Source organism: Rhamphochromis sp. 'chilingali' (genome assembly GCF_963969265.1).
Source record: "Rhamphochromis sp. 'chilingali' genome assembly, chromosome: 3".
Classification (NCBI taxonomy): Eukaryota; Metazoa; Chordata; class Actinopteri; order Cichliformes; family Cichlidae; genus Rhamphochromis; species Rhamphochromis sp. 'chilingali'.
The window spans coordinates 767,549-788,190 of record NC_137931.1 but is presented as its reverse complement, the minus strand read 5'-3'; the positions used below and the strand labels follow the sequence as shown (position 1 = coordinate 788,190).

The following is a 20,642-nucleotide window of genomic DNA, read 5'->3' as shown; positions in this document are numbered from 1 at the left end:
TGGAACATAAAGGTTACAAAAAGAAATGATAACGGGGATCACAGAACTGTTTGTGTTTGCATCTTGTCTCTGGACCAACTGCAGAAGCATCATGGTGATGCAAATACAAATGAGAAGGATGTTAGAATCACCTGAAACCCTTCATCCTAAAAAGGCTCACGTTGGTCTTCTGTGGCCAGTTTAGCCACTGGATGAATTAATAACATTCATTTATGATCTGAACATGAAGCCATTTCACACCAAAGCTGTTCTTACTCTGCTAGTTATATGGAAAGAATCAATAACTTTGACAGAAAGAAAATTACAATGAAACCTGTTATTCATAATAACTCAGCTGTCACACAAGTAGGTTTGGATTGAAGAAGCAGGAGATGGAATAAATATTTGATGTCCTCTCTGGCAATCAGGACCTGGACTCTGTGTGGGACTCCTGAGTATCTGGCCCCTGAAGTCATCCAAAGCAAAGGTCACGGCCGGGCAGTGGACTGGTGGGCTCTGGGCATCCTCATCTTTGAAATGCTGGCTGGGTAAGTGGTGCAGTCTAAACATCTCTACACCTGCTGTAAACACTAGAGGGCACTCTCCTCCATTAGACCGACTGGGGTAAATCTGCACTCCTTCATTTTGTAAAAGGCAGTCAGAGTCGAACCTGTTTGACCTTTAACCTCCTAGGACCTGCGTCCACATATGTGGGCATCACATTTTGGGTTATTTAGACCAAAATACTCAATTTTGCTCTACAAGGGCCTGATGTCCACTGACGAGGACGTAATGCTGCTACTGCTCTATCAACATTTTAAACGAATATCTTCATATGTGGCTCTCATTTTTCTTAGAAACAAAAATAAGGTAGAAAAAAATCTGGTAATTCTTTGTTTTTACATTCATCAGGACCCAATCAGCCCAAATATCAAAGAGAGATTGAAAATGTATCCTGTGGAAGATTTTGGGTCTTAGGAGGTTAAAGTCAGGCCCAAGGCCACGGCTGATATGTGGAGGGAGACGTGCTGAAATCTACAGTCTGACAGCTCAGAGAAATATCTGCAGATACACACAATAAGGCAGGTACACACTGACAACCACCGAGGTCTCCCTCACATGCCTGAAATAAGCTTTTGGGTAGACATAAAGCAGCACGGAGAGAGCAGACCACTGCAGTGGTTTGTGTTCATGGAGCAGAAGAATTATTCAGTTAATCGTACTTTGACTTATTAGTCCTTTGTTTTTACAGGTAAAAATCTCATTTCCAGGAGAGACCTGCATTACTGCTGTTATTGTCTCATGCTGGGAAATCTTGTCATTATTAGAGGCTGTAGAGCTGGGGCAAATTAATCTGTGAATGGGCCTCATTGTAGCACAGGAAGAACAACAGCACTGATCCTTATAGAAAGCACCTCTGTTTGTTCTCATGTGCTCACAAACAATAAGGATTTCCATTCGTCTGTGGCATTCCAGCAGTGCTGAAGGCTGTGATTGGCTTGTTTCAGAGACATTAATCCAGCAATGATTTCACTGCACAGTGCATGTTGCATTATGTACAGCACTGTGCAAAGGGTGGAAGCACTACAACATGCCAGAGACCCTTTGAAAGTAATGGCAGGAGTACTTTGTCGTTACCACAAAATGAGTGAAGACAGAAAAACTGGTCTTCAAGCCAACTGGCGAGTAGCTGGTTTAGCATCGGTGAGAACTTCCCACAGTGTTTCTGTGGATCTAGGCTTCCTCAGAGTCGTCTGTTTGTGCATCCCACACTGCATCACTTTCTGTTCTGCAACTAAGCAAAACGGAGGAAAGAGGATCTTAACTGAAATGTCCCTCAGTGACGGGGGGCGGGGCTTAACACAAATGTGTAAAAACTGCCTGAGGATGGAAGAAAGAGTTAAACTGTGGACTCTGTGTCTCAGTGCAAAATCTTCAGACCGTCTGTCTGGAGGGACACACGAAGCAGTGACTCGGACACATTCCAGTCTGAAAGGAAAAAAGCTTTCACAGAGTTTCATATTGACCCTTGATGTGCCACTGACACCTGTCCAGACTACATAACGCTCTTACATCAATCACGCTGAACCCCGTGGAGCGCCCTCCTCCACTTGCACTGAAATGCCACCTTTCTGTGAGCCTGGCCTGTCCTCCTCCTCCATCTAGGTTCTGTGTTTTGCTGGGAAAAGCTCCATGGCTTTGAATTGGTGGAAGGAATGTGACCTTTTTCCAAGTATGAGTGTGAGCAGGCGTTGAAGTGTTGGTGTATGTGGGAAAAGCTGCAGGCTGTGCTGCTCCCAGCAGAGGGACACTTCCACAGTCGGACAAAGACTCTTCATTCAGCATCGCCGTGAAGCTGTTTGTCACACGTCTCCACCAAAGAATGCAGCAGCTGTTTTTGAGAACTCAGCATCAGTAGATCATCCTGCTTTGGGCCAAAGCTTGTGTAGGAAAAACATCAAGTCAAGGATGAGGGGGGAAGTCTCCCTTATAATTTTACTTCTGGGCCCATATTCCTGTCCTTAATGGAAACCAGTACCCTTTTAGTATTTGCAGTTGCAGTACATGTGGCCGTGTATGTGAAACCTTATTTCTTCTACAACTTACTTTTCTGCAGTACCTGATTTTCCACCTCAGCTCAGCAGAGCATCAGCCTGGTGGTTACATGGAGCTGCTGGAGGGGACACTTGCTGGTCTGGACTCCAGTTCCTCCACACTGCAGCCGTCAATACAATCTGATTTGAAAATGCTGGGACTACGATGCATGATCATTTAGTGATTCTTCAGGCTTTCTAGTAATTGAATGAACACCTCAGAGGTTCCCCTGAGGCTGTTTCATGAAGCTGACATAAAATCTCATTCGAGGGCATTTTACAAGGACAGGATCTTACTTTAGAAAAGCTCATGATCTCCTCACATTGGTTAGCTTTGTGGATGCAACTGGTTTCTGGAGAATTCTTCTTTATTGTAACGTTTCCTTGCAATCAGCAGAGGCTCTATTTTGCAGCGCTAATATTCAAATTTAAAGTAATGTGTACATTAACCATGAAGAGGCTGCCAGGAAAGCTTTCCCCCCACGTCCAGCAGCCTGAGGCTGTAGGCTAAGTGGAAGGAAGGAGGCCGGGGACTGGAGAGCGTCAGCAGCACGGTCCAGGATGAGACAACGAACATCTGCGAGTACATCAGGAAGATGGCCAAACATGACGGCATGCTTAGGGAGTACCTCAGGCAGCAGAGACCCGAGGAAGAGGAGGAACCATCATGGAACGGCAGATAGAGGAGGTGGCTGCCATCCAGAATCCTACCAGAGGCTGGACAAAGCTGGACTGAAAGACAGCACAGAGCACTAATCATGGCAGCACAGGAACAAGCTCTGAGTACAAGATCCATAGAGGCTGGGGTCTATCACACCAGGCAAGACCCCAGGTGTGTAAAGATGCCCCTGAGACAGTCCAGCATGGTGCTGGGTGTCATCACTGATTTGTGGAATCGATTCGATTTGAATCAGGAAATTTTGCCTCAGACAGCCAGAAATATTGTAATCCTGATCACAGCACACATCCATATTTTTATATATCAAAACAAAGCTGACGCTTGTGAGACTTCATCACAGGTGTGAGCATCACAGCAGATCAAAGTAACTGAGGATAAAACAGAAAAACATGAAGCAGATTTTTCTGGCCTGACTTTGTAAAGCAGACAACCTTAAAAATATTCTGCAGTAGAACGAAAACGAAAGAAAACCATGAATCAACATGTGAACATGACCTGATGCTGCTGAAGTGAAGCAGAGTTACAGGGTTGATTACAGACTAGAGATGGACCGATCCGATATTACGTATCGGTATCGGTCCGATACTGACCTAAATTACTGGATCGGATATCGGAGAAAAATAAAAAATGTAATCGATCCATTAAATATCACGAAAGCACCTCACAAAACTTGCAACACGCCGTAACTCACCTCAGAACGTTAGCACGTCGGAGCAGTATGCATCACGTGATAGAGCAGCGGTGGCATGCGGGACCTGTCGGTGGTCTGGATAGCATTTGGAGCTTCGCTAGCAACCCGGCATTTCATCTCCGACAAAGTTATCCCGAGAGAAGTAAAGCAAGTGTGTAAGTCCATCTCTGAATGTTTGTAAAGCATTCCTGCGTTAAGCTTAACAAACGATATATGGAGCGACTGCCTCTCCTGCTGCTACTTCAATCATGAAACTGCTTAACGATCAGCTGATCGGCTTTTCTGTCGCGAGTCCGTCTTTGTTTTTGGCCCACTTTGCACCAGAAAGAGGAAACCAGCGGCTGAACAACAGCAGCACGTTTAAGCTTGATAAGCTGTTGTTAGAATTTATTTATTATTACTTTCTACTCGAGGATCTTTTTCTACGTAGCTGAAGGCTGGTAACTGTGCAGGGGCGGATCTAGCAAAGTTTAGCCAGGGGGGCCGATAGGGCATGAACAGGGAAAAGGGGGCACAAAGACATACTTTTCTTTCTTATTCTCATTTAAAATGTCGAGCTTTTAATAAATAATTATCTGACACCCAAAGTTTTAATTTGATGCAAAATGAATAGAAGTCCATTACTGTATATAGTAACTGTTAAGTCTAATATATATACCCTAGTAAGCTATAGTACTTTTTCCTTTGGGAAGGTACCATCTGTGCAGTCTGCAGTTCTGTTGAAGAAAGATGTTGAATCTATTTAATATTTCTTGAAAAATAATTGATTTCTGTGCATTTTTTTCACACTGCATCAAATTAAGGTTGATTACGTCGATTAAGCATCATGAGGTGGAGCGTGAGGGGTGGTTCCCTATTTTTTATTTATTTATTTTTGTTGTTGCTGGGAGTTGGAACCCTATTAGTTAGGTTGCTTAATATTTATGCTAAGTACTCTTTAAAATACCAGAATAGGGAGGATGGTGTAGGTTTAAGTTTATTACATTGATCAGTATTGCTGAACTATGAAATATTTTTTTTTGCATACAGGTATAACAGAATAGCTTTAGTGTAGTTGTTGTTTTAAACTTGAGTATGAACTTATACAAAATGCAGCAAGATATTTAAAAAAAACAGTTTTGTTGATTAAAACACACTATATCGGATTCATATCGGTATCGGCAGATATCCAAATTTATGATATCGGTATCGGACATAAAAAAGTGGTATCGTGCCATCTCTATTACAGACACGGCGTTTTGCATAATTTTAAGAAGTTTTAATTTGATTAGTGTTGAACGGCAGAAATGAGGCTCTGTTGTCGGAAGTAAAACAAAGCAGCGGCTGACAGCGCTGGTGCTCAGACTGGTGCGTAACGAGCAAGTGAATAATGCAGAGAGAGAGGTGCAGGAAGTGGTGTGGTGGAAGCAAAACAGCAAAAGTCAGAGTGAATCCATGACGATGTTTATGTGAAGCTTAGTTTGAATCTTCTTTGGCTGCTGGTTCAGTCAATATTGTTTGGAGAGAGATCAAACCTGCAGCTTCAGAATCAGCACAAAAACAGACGTGAACACAAAGCTCGACCCGCCGACACATCAGGATCAGCGAGCTGTCGGCTTTCAGCCCGGACCGTGTCCGTGCCGTCGGCGAGAAAGTCACATCTCACTGATCCTGATCCGTCAGCGGATCGAGCTTTGTGTTCACGTCTCTGTGCAGAGTCCGTGTTCCTGCTCTGATTCACTGTTTCAGCTGTTTGGTGGTTGTTGAAATTTTGTGAGGTTTCACCTGAGATTCTGGCGTTTCGGCCAAAATAAATTTATATTTAAAAATCGATTCAGGATTTTGATGAATCGATATCACGTTATCCAAGCCAGAATCTATTTTAATCGATAAATTGATCATCAAAACCCTGCCCTACTCCAGCACATAACAGCAGGGTGCAAGATGCCAGCAGGCAGGGCGTGCAGGGAGCATCATATCCAAGTGGCCGGCATAGTGTACAGGAACATCTGTGCCGAATGCAGCCTGGACGTCCCGAGGTCAAAATGAGAGACGCCCCCAAGGGTGGTGGAGAATGACCGAGCTAAGATCCTGTGGGACTGTGTGCAGAGACTCCCAAACTAGGCGAGCGGCTCCAGCAGATCCCGGGAACAACATCGGAGATCTGTGTCCAGAAGAGCGCAGTCCTGGGAACAGCTGAGATACTGTGCAGGACCCTCAAGCTCCCGGGGCGAGCCGGGAATTTTATTTTTCATTCAAAAGCCAAATTATGTCAAAATGCCAATGAACAAAAAAAGGATATTTACCGTAACTGTCGGGCTATAAGCCGCTACTTTTTGCACCAGCTTTGAACCCTGCGGCTTTTAGTCAGGTGCGGCTTTTCTATGGATTCTCCATGATTTTTGTGATATCGTAAGAGGATTTGTTTTGTTTGTTCCGCTGTTGTACGGCACTACGTTGCCTGGCGGGGAAGGATCGGGGTTCAAGAGTGGTATGTTGGTCACATGTCCGTCCGCCAGGCAACATAGTGCCGTACAAGTAGCGCGAAAAACAGACTTCAAAGTAGCGCTACGCGTTCAGCGGGAGTCGTGGATGATGAGCGGCGATAAACTTGCGAAAAGCAAGTTATGCTCAACTCCACCGGTGGATTCTGACAGCGTGGAAAAGTGTGAAAACATCCACGATCACCAACGGATTTTGAAGGGCTGGACTGCTGCATGATGGAGAGGAGGACACCGCCACGGCCCTTCTGAGGGTGTTCGACACTGACAACGAAGATTTCTTTGGTTTTGAAAGTGACAACGAAGGAAAGAAGCGGAGAGTGGATGACGAAGCCATCCTGAGCCTGTTCGTATCCGACACTGGAGGAGAGGACTTTGGTGGTTTTAGTGGCAGGAAGATGGTGAATGACTGACTTTTCTTCTTGTTAAAGCCGTGTCACTGCACCTGAGCCTAAAAGGTAGTCCGAATCTATTTTTCTGGTGTGCTGTAGGTTATTGTTATGTACTACATTTGTTACTCATTTATGAAGCACAGCACATGTGCAAATATGTATCCATAACTTGTTTTTCAAAATATTAATAAAAGGGGTGTGTCTCCAAACAGCCATCTCTTTCCTGACAATTCGCTTTGTGCATATTCTCTTACATATGATAAGTCAACATTGAAACACCTGCGGCTTTTGGTCAGGTGCGGCTAATGTATGTACAAAACAGGATTTTCCCCTGATTTTAGCTTGTGCGGCTAATATTCAGGTGCGCTTTGTAGTCCGGGAAATACGGTAATGAGAAGATTGTCATTCTACTAATCTACAGAAAATCATATACATATGTAGTATGTGTATATTGGCTTCAAACAACCACTACATGTGTGTGTAACCGTGTAGGTCCTCAGTCATCCAGGTCATGTCGTCTAAGGAGCTTGGAAAGAAAGCAGCTGGACTCCTTTAAGTTGCTTGAAGACGTCTTTAGAACTGAAGAAGCTTGTCTTTGGAGTGCAGCATAGTCGTGTGTGAAGCTTGATCTTCACACAGGGTAAATGGATGTTGGACGCACTGCAGTCAGGCCTTTGCTGTTTTGAGGTGGATGACTTGCATTCTCAATCTGACCTAAATTCCTCAGCTGTGACAGCATCAGTTTCAGAGAAACTGCAGCTCCCACAGGCCCCACATCCAACCGTTTTATGGCTGCAACTTTTCACTGGGAACACAAGCAGGGTGTGACAAACTGTGTTATTATGTGCCTCGCTGCTCCGTGTGCAATGTCTTTAGAGGCAGCTGCCATTATGTAATTTGTGGGTAATGACTTGTCCAGGCCAAAAGAAGAATTGAGAGCTGGGAAAGCATTCAGTGGATGGATGGTAGAGGGCGCGTACACACACAGACACACACACAATCATCAGCTGTGGACAAAGACTGCACTGTCTGCACCAGAATGGTGACCCCTCACATGTTCGTTCATAGGTTTAAGTGACTCGGGTGAGCGCGAGCCTTTTAGCTCCTGCCTCTGTTACCTGTTCCTTGCATCATGATCCTGAATTGTGATTGTGTGTCAGTGTGTGTCTGTAGCTTCAGATGAGCAGGCTGGGCTGACGTTTCTGTCTTTCCACAGGTATCCACCTTTCTTTGATGACAATCCATTTGGAATCTATCAGAAGATTCTGGCTGCAAAACTGGAATTCCCACGTCATCTGGATTTCTATGTCAAGTAAGATGTGGGCATCATGCAGGGGATCAGACACACAACCCAGCAATCGGTCTGCCAATGTTGGTCTTTATCGTTAACCACAGGAGTGGCTGTGAATGTTATTTAGGTAGAACAGGCCATCTAGTTGGAAGGTTGGCTGTTTCATTCCTTGTCAGTATGTCGAGGTGTCCTGTGATGCTTCTGTCAGAGTGAAAGCAGAAAGAAACACTGCATGAATGTGTTTACAGTGGAAAACATCTGTACAGTGAGACTTTGCTAAGAACACAGACATTGTGGAAACAATTGTAATTTATGAAACACTAGAAACTGGAGTAGGTTGTGATTGCTGACAGTAAACCCATCAAACGCTGTGACTCCTGGAGCAGAAGTGTTCATCGCTCAGGAGGGCTCGTTTCATTTAAACTTTAGAAATGTCTTTAAACTTTATTGTAACATAGAAACATGTTGACTCGTTGTGTGTACCTTAGGAATTGTCGTGCACAGTCGTGCTCCAGTGAACGCATCGGGAGCAACCCCGGGTTAGCATCCTTCCCTTTGGCATGCAGACTGGAGCTGCCACAGGTCGACTCACACCCGCTCTGATTAGAAGGCCACCTCCTCCACCTCCTGACCCACAACCACCCCAATATGTACTTCAGTACTTATTGGATATGCAGATATATGCATGATGGTGGTACAGCTGCTCAAAAAAGGCCTGCAGGTGGACCTGTTTGCAGGATGTGGCCAGTCGTATCCCAACTGAGGCTGACTGACACACTAACATGACTCAGTGTAAAACTTCAAACGGCTGTTGGGGCCGTTTCCTGAGGGTCCCTGTGGTTAAAGAGGCACTTTGGGTGGATCTGCAGTCACTGATGACACACCTGGCCTTTTTAGACTGGTTCCCCACCCAGTGCACAACACCCATCACAACAGCCTGAGGAGCAGGAATGATTACAGGCACTCTGGGTGGGAGTGTGTGTCACTAAGTTCTAATGCAGTGACTGTGGAGAGGTCACAGCTTCCACTGATAATTCAGCAAAGTCACAGCTTCCCACTCTTAAGCCATCTATCTAGCAGCCAACAGAGGAAGGGATTTTTAATATTCCCACAATTATGAATATCTTTCTTACACAGTCCACACCACAGTGTCCCATCCATCAAACTGTGACAGGTCGCACAGAGGGACACCCGCCGTCTCTCCAGCAGCTGCTGTTGAATGTAGACAAGCAGACAGACTGGAGAAATGTCCCAGCACAAGAGGAAACGAGTATTATGAGCTGCTACCTTAGGACTTGTTAGGAGCTCATTGATCGGACCTGAAGGATTCTCCTCTACCTCAGTGTCTTCGCTCACAGTTCCTATTAAAGTTCGTTCTAACTACATGAATTATTGGATATACAGTGGAACCCCGACTTACGAAAAATTCAAGTTACGAAGGCGCTGAACGGCAATATTTCTGCCCGTGTTACGAAATCCGCTGGCTCTGATTGGCTGAGCCCACAATGCCTTCCGAATCATGTGACAACCCCTTGGCTTTCGTACTTGCGCTTCGCTGTTAGCTATTAGCCTATAGCCTATCGTTCACTCAAAAGGCGCGATGGGTGCTTCGACTTACGAAAGACCCTCGGGAACAAATTAAGTTCGTCAGTCGGGGTTCCGCTGTTTTGACGTTTTCCTGTAAAACGTCCTCTTGGAGTGACTTTGAACAGCCATTGTCTGTGTGAATGCTTACATGGAAACGCAGAAACAGTCTAAAGTGTCTTTAATTGTTTTCCTTTTGGAAGTCCACGATGCCATAAGTATTCCCATTAAATCAAAATATTTCTTTGTTAAGTGTCATTCCCACAGTTCAGACACAGTGTGACTCAGTCACAAATGAGAAATAGTCGACTTGTCAGCATCCAGCTGTCGTAATTATCAGCCTGCTAGCAGATGGTTGGATCTGAGATATGTTAGCTTTCTGTTCATCGGCAGGTATCGCGCTTTAAATGGACTGATTCTTATAGAGCGCTTCTCTACTCTCCCGGAGTGCTCAAAGCGCTCTATGCAACACGCCACATTCACCCAGTCACACCACCGCTATACTGAGTGCTTTCTAACCACACTCACACACACTCACACTCCGATGGATGCATCGGAGAGCAGCTTGGGGTTGGTATCTTGTCCAAGGATACTTGGCCTGCAGACTGGAGGAGCCTGGGATCGAACCTCCAACCTTCCGATCAGTAGGTGACCTGCTCCGCCTCCTGAGCTACAGCCACCTGTGAGAGAAAACCTGTGGATGTTTATATCACATGTTCTGATTTATAGTCTGATGAAGGTGTTGCTGAAAAATGTTCTCAGTTGCTTCAGTTGGAGATTGTCAGATGGACACACCTCACTTTGTCACCTGTAATAGGCCGTCAGTCACCCTTTAATGAGGAGATATTTGTCATTGTGACAGCGCTGGAAAGACATGAGTGGTTGTGTCCCACAGAGACAGTGCTGTACAACTATACTGTGAAGCTGTGGATTCACTGACTTTTCCTTTGTCTCCTCAGAGACCTCATAAAGAAGTTTCTCGTGATTGACCGAGCCAGACGGCTAGGCAACATGAAGGTGAGTTAGTTTGATTTCCTGCCTCCTGTAACCACGTGGTACCGTATGTCTTACTCTGAGTAGGCAGTTGATGACTAGCACAAGCCCGTGGTCCGGCTGGAGCACCGTAATCCTGAAGAAATAGACTTATGCAGAAGGGTTTTTGGAGTTATTGTGGTTTTTCAGTACATGTGTAATACGTCTGAATTATAATGTAAATATTCTCCAGTGAGAGCAGCCGCTTCACTCTTCTGAAGAACGTCAAGTTGGAGACATTTATTTCAGACAGAAGTATGGAGAGTTCTGAGGACAAAGACAGAGTTTCAAACATACGTAGGTTTGATGTGTAGGTATGAAACGCTCCATAGACCAACAGTCATTTGAAATTCTTTTTTTTCTTATACTACACGAGTGTTAATAGAGGGCGGCTCTTTTTTATGCTCACAGATTTTAAAACAGATGGATGCAATTTACAGTTATGGTTTTAAAAGCCATTCTGCTTAATGAGCGCCAGCTCGTTTCAGAGAAATGTCCAGTTTGTTACAGTCAGTTACCCAGGATTGTATTACTGTGCATTTGAGCTGCTGCATTGATGACTTATTTGAAATTGGTCACTCTCCGTTGGGTGACCAGACTTCCCGCTCTCTCTTGGATGTTTTTTCTGTTCCTTTGTTTGGGATTTTTCCAGCTCACAACAACGTCCAGGAAGTTCTGGAGTAATCTACTCCAGTTTTAGCCGTGTGTTCGTTTAGTTGATCTTCTTTCTGATTTGATGTCCTTCCCGTTCCTCACAGCTGTTTCATTATTGATGGTTCTGGTGGATCCCACTCTGAGACTGGCATGTTTTAATAAATCTCACCATGTGGCAGAAGTGTGTCTGCGTCTTATGACAACAGGAGGTCATGTGACGCATTCATTAGACCTGTTCAACTGCTTGTTAACAGAAATGTCTAATCAGTCAATCAGCTGACTGCAGCCCATGTAGGGGTTGTTTAGATGACCTACTGAAGTTGAAAGAAACATTTAAGAAGCGAAGTGACTTAGTGACTTTGGATGTGGCAGGGTTGTCAGAGCCAGATGGACTTACACCCAGGAAAGTGGTTGGTGCTGCTTTCAAGCTGCATCTAGTGGTTCAAACAAGTGGATTTTCCTTCTGACTTCATTTAGTTGGTTTGATTCTTGGACGTTGCGTGCAAGAGATGTAAACCCTCATGATCAACAGCGTGCTAGTTGTAAGGACGATGTAAAAGCTTGGATACGAGCTCGAGTTCCTCAAACCTGGTCGTCTGCTGTGCTCCTGAACTGTTAGCCTGTAAATTAGTGACCTTTGGGTTTCTCATTAACTTCTAAAAGCTTAAGAACTCATGAGTTCAAGTCGGGGTGTTGAGGCATTCATATGTCCGTAACAAATTTGAATACCAACAATAGTTTTTAATAACCTGACCACGACCAATTAAGCCTTTGCAGCAGCCACGATGAAGAACATGAACACAGCAGAAGAATATGTTCCTCCTCTTTTCTAATGAGTCCTTGATAGAATTACAGGCTGTATTGTGTCCAAGTTTAGTAGCAGGGTTCGTACGGGTGCTTGAAATCCTTGAAAATGCTTGAATTTTAGTGTTGTCTTTTCAAGGTTTGAAAAGTGCTTGAATTTCAGATGTGGTGCTTAAAAGTGCTTGAAAGTGTATATACAAACTATATAGTTGTATGTATAGTTTTCAGGGTTTTTATCGGTTTCCAGCGTTATTTTGTTATCGTTTTTATCGTTAACTCGGTTTTCCTGGGTCTTTTCACGTGTGTTATGAAGAAAGCTTCTTTTTTTCGGTACCGGTACTACTTTTATTTTGTTGTATTTATCCGCGACACCTTAAAGGCCGGTCCATGAAAATATTGTTGGGCATAAACCGGTCCGTGGCGCAAAAAAGGTTGGAGACCGCTGCGCTAACATACCTGTTGGTCGCTGTTTTAATGAGTGTTTGATGGAAAACGACAGTCGCATGATAGGTGAGTCCTAGTAAATCATTTTCCAGTACGTGTACGTTACACATGCTATTTTTTAAAATTATGATTATTATTTTGCTAACTGTCAAACTCGCTGGGGAAATGATTGAAATGCACTGAGTGTGACGCAGTATGGCAGCGCAGTGCAGATCTCCATTCAAACTGAAGTGTGTCAGTGAACATCAGTGAAGTCAGTGTGACACTGTGAGCTGCTCTCAGTGAAACAGCTGCCTCTCTGAGCTCTGTGATTAACGCCACATAATTCCACACATGATGATATTGACTGTGGCTGCCAGTATTCCTCAGCCTCATCGCTCATTAACAGAACGCAGATTTTGATGTTGGGAGGTTGAACAGTGCACTAGAATAATGACACACTGAGAGTTTTTCTTTCAAAGAAACTGATGAACTACTTTTGTCCAAAAAATGATACGTTTGTCAAGTAAACATTAAAGTCCCCAATAATCCTGGTCAATGATGGATAAACTTTTTTCTTATATTTTTGCTACTGATTTGACAATTTTGTTCTTGAACAATGTTTTCAAATTAAAAGCCTCACAATGTGTTTTTACATCCATCTTAAGTTGACAAATTGAGCTGTGTGATATTAAAAACCAGTCTTAAGCTCAGGGACAAATCAAATGCTGATTACCTGCTCCTGCTCTTTGTTGAGTCGAGACATCAGCCGACACTGCCGACCAGCTGTAGCCTCGTCTGGGTCAGTGCACTCGCACGGCTTCACCTCACTCACGCAGACACATGCGCTGAGGAAGTCAAGTAGATCAAATTTCAGTTGAGTGCAGTCTGCACAGAGCAGCAGCAGGAGCTCTGATTGGTCAAATGTGGCATATTAGTGGGAGATGAGTATTGTTCCTGGCCTATCAGAGTTCCTGCTGGTGCACTTTTGGAGTTTATTTCAATTTTCTGATCCAAAAAACCCCATGGGTGATGGTGTGTTTTTCTGAAAAAAAGAGAAATAAATGAGGTTCTGCTGGAGGTTTGTTTCTGTAATCATGACCTCGGTGTAGACTTGGCTGTAGCTCAGGTAGAGCCAGTCACCTGCTAATCGGACATTTGGTGGGTCGACCCCAGTTTGTTCCAGTCTACGTGCCGAATATTATCTCCGAGCAAGATGGTAACCCCGAGTTGCTGCGATGCCTCCAGTGGAGTGTGAATGTTGGACTGAAGGAGCGTGGAAAAAAGTGATTGTGTGAATGGATGAATAAGGCAAGTTGTATAAAGCGCTTTGACTGCTCACAGTAGAAAAGTGCCACTGATTTACCGTTTCCCTTTGACAATGTGTAGTCCTATGTTTTCATTTCAAAACTTTAATAATGCCCGACTTTATCTGAATATTGAATGTGTGGATTAATAATAACGTCATCCTTTTGTGATTGTAGTGCACTTCAAAACTCTATAAAGATTTAAAAATCAGGAGCCATGAATGTGAGACGTTTCCCCAGGAAATTCCGTCATTTGTAATAAAGTAACTGTAACATTTTACTTTGTTACAACTGCTGGAATTTCCTGGGTGCAACAAAATGTTACAGTTACTGTAGAATAGATTAGAATGCCTTTGTTGTCACTATACAGTTGTACAATGAGATACAGAGCATCTCCTGTATCGGGGCGAGGTTGGTTTAGCATTTTTCTGTCATCATTATTTAAACATTGCACTTTGCATTTACTCTGGTTTTCTTTGAACAATATTTCAGGCGACTGAACATTAAAGAGTGACAAATATACAAAAAACTGTGAAGTGAGGAAAGGGGGCAAATACATATTCCCAACACTGTGTGTACATACACATCGTGCTGTCTGTTTCAGAATGGAGCCGACGACGTGAAAAAGCACCGATGGTTTAAAACTATTGACTGGGAGGCCGTTCCTCTGAGGAAACTAAAGGTGGGTTTGATTCGGTGTATTTTTCACCTGTTCAGCTACATTCACATCAGGATGGTAAAAAATCTGCTTACATTTTGGACATTAGAATCATTTTCACAATTTTGCTTTTGTGCACGAGTACACCGATGGTTTCGAATGATGCAATAATGCTGTGATTGAATTGTAGACTTTCATTTAAGGACTTTCACATTGCAGACATTCCTGTTTTCTTCAGTTTCTACAGGTGCATAGAGTAATTGGACGTTTTTGCTCTATTTCTTAATTATTCAATGGCGAATGCTTTGATGATGATGATGTCTTTGCATTTGCAAACTGTTTGCAATCCAAAGAGATCTCGGTGGAAAAACCAAAGCTACGGGACACATGGTGAAAACTGCTCGATCGACTGTCGGGTTCGGTGTTTACAGACGAAATGCTGTGGTGAGCTCAGTAACTACAGAATTCAGGGAAAACCCACGCAAAGAGAAAAAATCTTGGCTCAGTTGGCTGAGTGGAGAAGAATGTGGCAATATTCAATCGAGAGGTGGCTTCAGGAATGTAAATACAGAGGATTTCAGTCACGAGGAAACGATAGGAAACAATCCAGCTCTACAGCCTCTGTGTGGCTTCAAGGGATGACACGTCGGAATGAAATGAATAACCCTTTGAACTGAATTTAAGTCTGTGTGTTATCGCGATCTATTTTTGTAGTGCAGAATAGAGAACTGTGTCCCTGTCCGGATGTTTATGGCTCAAACTTTGGATGAATTAAGAACACTGCCTGTATGTGAATACTCACTAGCATTGCCCTGCAGGTCCACACCTCCATTTAACACGTTCCTCCTCCTTGTTTCCAGCCTCCTATAGTTCCTAAGGTTTCCCATGAGGGCGACACCTCCAACTTTGATGTTTACCCAGAGGACGACTGGAAAAAAGACCCCCCCGTGGCCGAGAAAGACTTGGAGGTCTTCAAAAACTTCTGATCCCTCAGCCGTGTCTATTTATTAATCGATTGATTTATGTGGATAACTAACAACACACATTGTAAAACTACTATTGCAGGTACTCTGTTGGAGAAAACACTTATTTATCAAATTGGGGGATTTGCATCTTATCTGTAATAATGAACTTCCAAAGGACAGATGCTGTGACGTGTATGTATGAAACTAAAGACATGGTTAGCTTTTTATACTTTTATTTATCTGCTACTTTGAGTTTATTTTATTTTTTGTTTTTATTCTCTGAGCCATTCATATGCAAAAATATCTGGTTCATCTGAAACCAAAAGACTGTTACTTTCTGGGTATAAAACAGAAAAAAAATCAGGTCCTTTTATATAGTCGTGTTTTATAGTTTCTCTCTTTTTAAAATGTTCATGTAGTCATGTTCAATGTGACTGCAGACTGGTACTGTAACAGTCTTCTGATCAGCAGTCATTAATGACTTATTCTATATGTAGTCAGACACTTGGACAGGAAACCAGTAGCACTTGTAAAGAAAGTGCCTTACATCACTGTTTGATGTCTCGCAGCTACACATTTGAATTCTGTGCTGTGTCAATGGAGTTCAAAGTATAGTGGACGTGGAACGTGAGGTGCTGTTGGAGACAACATACCACTGAACTGTTGTCACATCTAATAATGTAAAGCTGTGTAACATCTCTGCGTTAGGTCTCCACAGCCCAAGGTTTTTGCCATGACTGTAGAGCCACAGCTGCTCTGCAGGCGCTTTGCTGCACCTCACTCATTTTCATTCTTGTTGTCGTATTTTATTTAAAGCCAAGGATGTTATGTAAGAGCCTCATTTAGTGCATCACAGTACAGAGTGAATGTGCAGTTGGTAGGGATACGAATCTAAATTCTCTAGAAGAACCAGTTCCCAGTTATAGTTAGTCTGCCTGCCCATCAACCCTGCTTATCCCCTTGCATTTGCACTACAGTCAGCCGATTTCAGTTCATGCGCCGATGAGGTGGCACAGTTATCTTTATTGCACAAAACCGTGAGAGTGCAGTGGTACAAAGGAAAGTGTGTCAGGACAGAAACAGCTGTTAATGATGTCGCTAACACAACAGCTCTTTGGAGGCGCTTACACAGACAGCACAGCGTGCTAACGCTAAGCTAGCCAAGAACCCAGAGTTAAATGAAAGCATCGTGAATCTGACGCCAGCCCAGCGGTCAGAGCCTGAACATTGACCGGCATCGAAGCCAGCGATGAAGCCTTCATCTCTACCTGTTCATGTTTCTAAAGTAGAGGCACCGTGGCGATCGCTTAAAGTCTCTGTGCTGGTTTTCATCTTTGCTTCGTGTTCATACCTAAATACTAAGACAAGGATCCCATGCGTGTCCTCGTCAGGACAGGGATTTGTGTCGGTGTGTGCTGGGACTGTAGCCTCATGTTATTAAATGCTTATAAGATGATAGTTTCAGGTCACAAAGGACTTTCTCCTGGGAACAGTAAACTAAAGCACTTCATTGCTTTTAAGAACGGTGTTCTGACTAATATATTTTTGAGTAATGACCCCAGCACTGATCGCACAGCATGCAATTACTCTGAACGACTATAATGTTGTTGATGTGCTGCTTAGTGAAGGTGATGACTCTAAAAGCGGAGCCAGTGAAAATCAATCGGTGATATTGATCTTATCAGTTCCCATTCTTAGCATTCGTACAGTCAGTATTCATTAGCATTTCTGTGAACTGTTGCTTGCTGAATATCACAACCATATCAACCTTCCAAAATAAACCTTGTTTATCACGGGTTTTGTGCCTCATGCTTCATTATGAGTTGGATCCATCTCATTCTAACTAAAATCAGCACAGCTTTCTTCCCTGCCTCCAGTGCACATCCATAAAAGGATGGGTGGATGGGGTTGGTGAAGAAGCTGAACCCTACCGAACACCTCCAGGATGAACTAGAAGGGATGTTGAACTCTTGTCAAACATCACTGGCTGACTTCAGAAGTGCTGACTCCACTCCACTTGACCTTTTAGGCTGTTGTGAAAAAAACGTTGAAAGTAGCAGGAGCAACCTGATGGAAGCCATGATGTTTGTTCAGATGGATACGATGATAGAAGGGTTGTATTTTATTATCCACCGTCCGCAGGATGACATAAGAGTATTTTCCTTTTTTCATTCGTCCCTCGTGTCTGTATCCTGTTTTGTAAACATTGTTGAATTATTTTTCCTAATTCGCTGTGCAGATGTTGCTCTGAACACAACCTTACTGGACCTTTGAAACATCCTAGCCTATCAATGCCTTTGACTGGAATTTGTTTTTGATACTTGGCTCCAGCATCAATTCGTCTAAAACACTCTGGGTGGACTGTGTCTCGCTGCAGAAACAATCACCCAATGTCCTTATTACACAGGTTTTCCTCATCCATTTATTTGGATCTAGCTGCAGCCACACTGTCCATAAACAAGTTTTTTTTCTGATTGCTGTTTTTGTTTTTACAACTCAAATTGTTCCAGAGCTTGTGGCACACCCTGAAGACATTTTAAAAACACGTTTTAAAGGTGAAAAGTAGCTCCTGTGAAATGAGTTAGCGAGAGTCATTTGTCAGATAAGGCCAAGATACCCCCTCATGTCCACGTAGGTCTGCAAAAGTCCAGACAGCTAGAAGGATACCAGAATAGTGGAGCTGTTGGCGAGCCATGTATCTCATGATGGTAAGCTTTTCTCGTTGCACTTTTGTGTTATACGGACAAACAAAGCTGCTTTTCTGTCGTAACAGCGACGTTATGTGGTTCAGGACCTTACAGAAGTAGACGAAAGTCCGCTCTTCAAGCTCGCAGATGACTTATTCATTGTTTATCAGTCCAATGTCAGTTGCAGTGGACTCCAGACATTGCAACTCTAAATTAGATAAACTGATAAGAAAATGATTGGATCCAAGTGTCTCGAGCACCTGAGACCTGCTGTCAGGCAGAGAGCACCTGTCCCCTGCGTCACCTGTCCCCTGCAGTTATAAAATGACATGTTTGCTTACATTTATTTATTTAAAATAAATGAGAAATTCTCATTCCTGTGAATAAGTCCTCAAGAGAAGTGGAAACATCAGAGATTTAACTTCAGTGAACTGAAATCTAACTTTAGATCCTTCAGACTCAGGTCACTGCATCTGTAAGACTGCACATAGATCTACTGAAGGTTTTCCAGAACATTATCACATATGGATGAATTCTGAGGTGGACCTTTTAAAGGAGACTCTTAGTGATTCAGTGACAGTCTGTTAGCTATGGATGAATGAAAACCCAAACTCCTGAGCCACATAATAAAGAAGCAGCTCTGTTAGGCCGCTGAAGGGAAGGACCACTGCAAACCAACTCAGAGCTCCCATTCAGTGAATGGTTTGATTAAAATGATAAGGATCATGTTCTTTGATGGTCCTAGTCAGCAGATCTTAACATGTCCACTTGTTAAACAACACTAAAAGTAGTGTCCACCCTCCGGGACGATGCCAGAAAATTCAAGAATCGGCGACTGCATGCTGTAACCTGGCACCTTACCTTTACCTTTATGGACACGCCTGTGCTGTAATCACCTGAGCTTAAATGTGTTGTTGACATTTGTGTTATTGTCTTGATACTTATCAGAGTGTATGATTGAATTATGCTGTTTATGGGCATCATTTTACAAAGAGCTTTGTGTCCTGTTAAGTAGTTTTTCTAAATAGAAACATCCGCATGCTTTAAAATACCTGAAGTGTCACACTAATCTGTATTCACAGGTTTTTCTCTTTGCTGTACCCCTGCTGCATTTCAAGCTTTGTTTTCTTACCCGACGAGTGTACATGTTCTGTCCAGTCCTGGGACATTGTGTCTTACACAGCAATATATTGTTTAAAATGTCAACCTTTGTCTTGGAAATATGTTTTCTGGTGCAAATATGCATTGTTTTCTACCCAATACGTAGCAATGCCTTTTCATTTCCATGAATTCTAGTTATACCTTTAGCTCTGAAGCCTGAGTGAAGTTTTAAACTGTCGAAACAAGTGGAGTTTATAAAGAAGCATGTTTTGTCCTGCTTGGTTTATTTTACACTCACCTGTGCGGTGTCCTTCAGCCACCCAGCAGCCTCTGAAGGTTAGTCGCCTGCCTGTGTAGTCAAGCAAACCTTTTGCATTCACAAAATGGAAATCTGACATTTGGGAAGTGAAGCCTTCATTGCTGTTTGACGTTTCTCGGGTCCAGGCCTTCATGAAAATACCGTCAGTCCACTCAGGAGACACCAGCATCCATCTAGAACAAAGCAGACAACACAGTCAGTGTTTTCATTTCCAAACCACTGCCACACATACTCCAGTTTGATTTAAAATATTAAATGGAATCGTTTGAACTGAAACTTGATTCTTTATGTTTAATAAGTGTTTTCTTGCCATATTTTTCCTTGGTCCTAACCGTTCCTGCAGTAATATTAATAGGTGCCCATATGCCACAGAAATTGGTCATTGAAACATGTCAGTACATGAAAGTAAACATGGACAAACCAGGAGGATCGTTTGAGCCACAGAAGAGAAATGCAGGGGTTACTTCTACAGACGGGTGCTACTGCATCAAAAGTTTAACTGAGCATCATAACATTAGATTTTTCTTAGTAGTTGGAAAAAACAATTATGTTATAAAACATTATGTCTGGTTAAAGTGTGTGTGAACTTTAAGGATGTGGGATTGTTACATGTGTGAATTTTCTGTTGCAACTTATTACCTGGAAGAGTTTTTCTAAGTAAGACTGATGACAACAGAAATGTTGACAGAACTGCCATTTCTTTTGGTGCTGGGAAGAGTCGAACGCTATAGTCCCCTCATCCTTTCTTCAGGCTGTTCACATTTCGGTGATTCAAGACAAAGTAAAGGAAGCGAGGTACTGCAATTTATTATTATCCCATTCTTACAGAATCTCAGCTGGAGACATTATAGTGCTACGGCTGGTATGTGTGATGTGTGCACGCTTCTTGTCGGGCATATTTGTCATAGCAGGAACACTGTGATAGTGTAAAGGAAGAAAAGCTCCAGTCTTAATAGAAATCCAGTCCAGCTCATTTGTAGTACATTGGTTTGTGTTCTGATA

At 43.1% G+C, this 20,642-nt stretch overlaps 1 protein-coding gene across 1 annotated transcript in view; it reads left to right on the top strand.

The window, feature by feature from the left end:
* The window catches only part of prkx (protein kinase X-linked), a 39,818-nt gene extending 20,338 nt beyond the window's left edge, over positions 1 to 19,480 (top strand). Inside the window, exons 4-8 of the mRNA XM_080878910.1 lie at positions 408 to 527; positions 8,032 to 8,127; positions 10,650 to 10,707; positions 14,515 to 14,592; positions 15,429 to 19,480. Coding sequence (XP_080735036.1) covers positions 408 to 527; positions 8,032 to 8,127; positions 10,650 to 10,707; positions 14,515 to 14,592; positions 15,429 to 15,554 — 478 coding nt within the window. The 3' untranslated portion in view covers positions 15,555 to 19,480. The remainder of the gene's footprint in view (positions 1 to 407; positions 528 to 8,031; positions 8,128 to 10,649; positions 10,708 to 14,514; positions 14,593 to 15,428) is intronic.
* Positions 19,481 to 20,642: the final 1,162 nt, after the last annotated feature.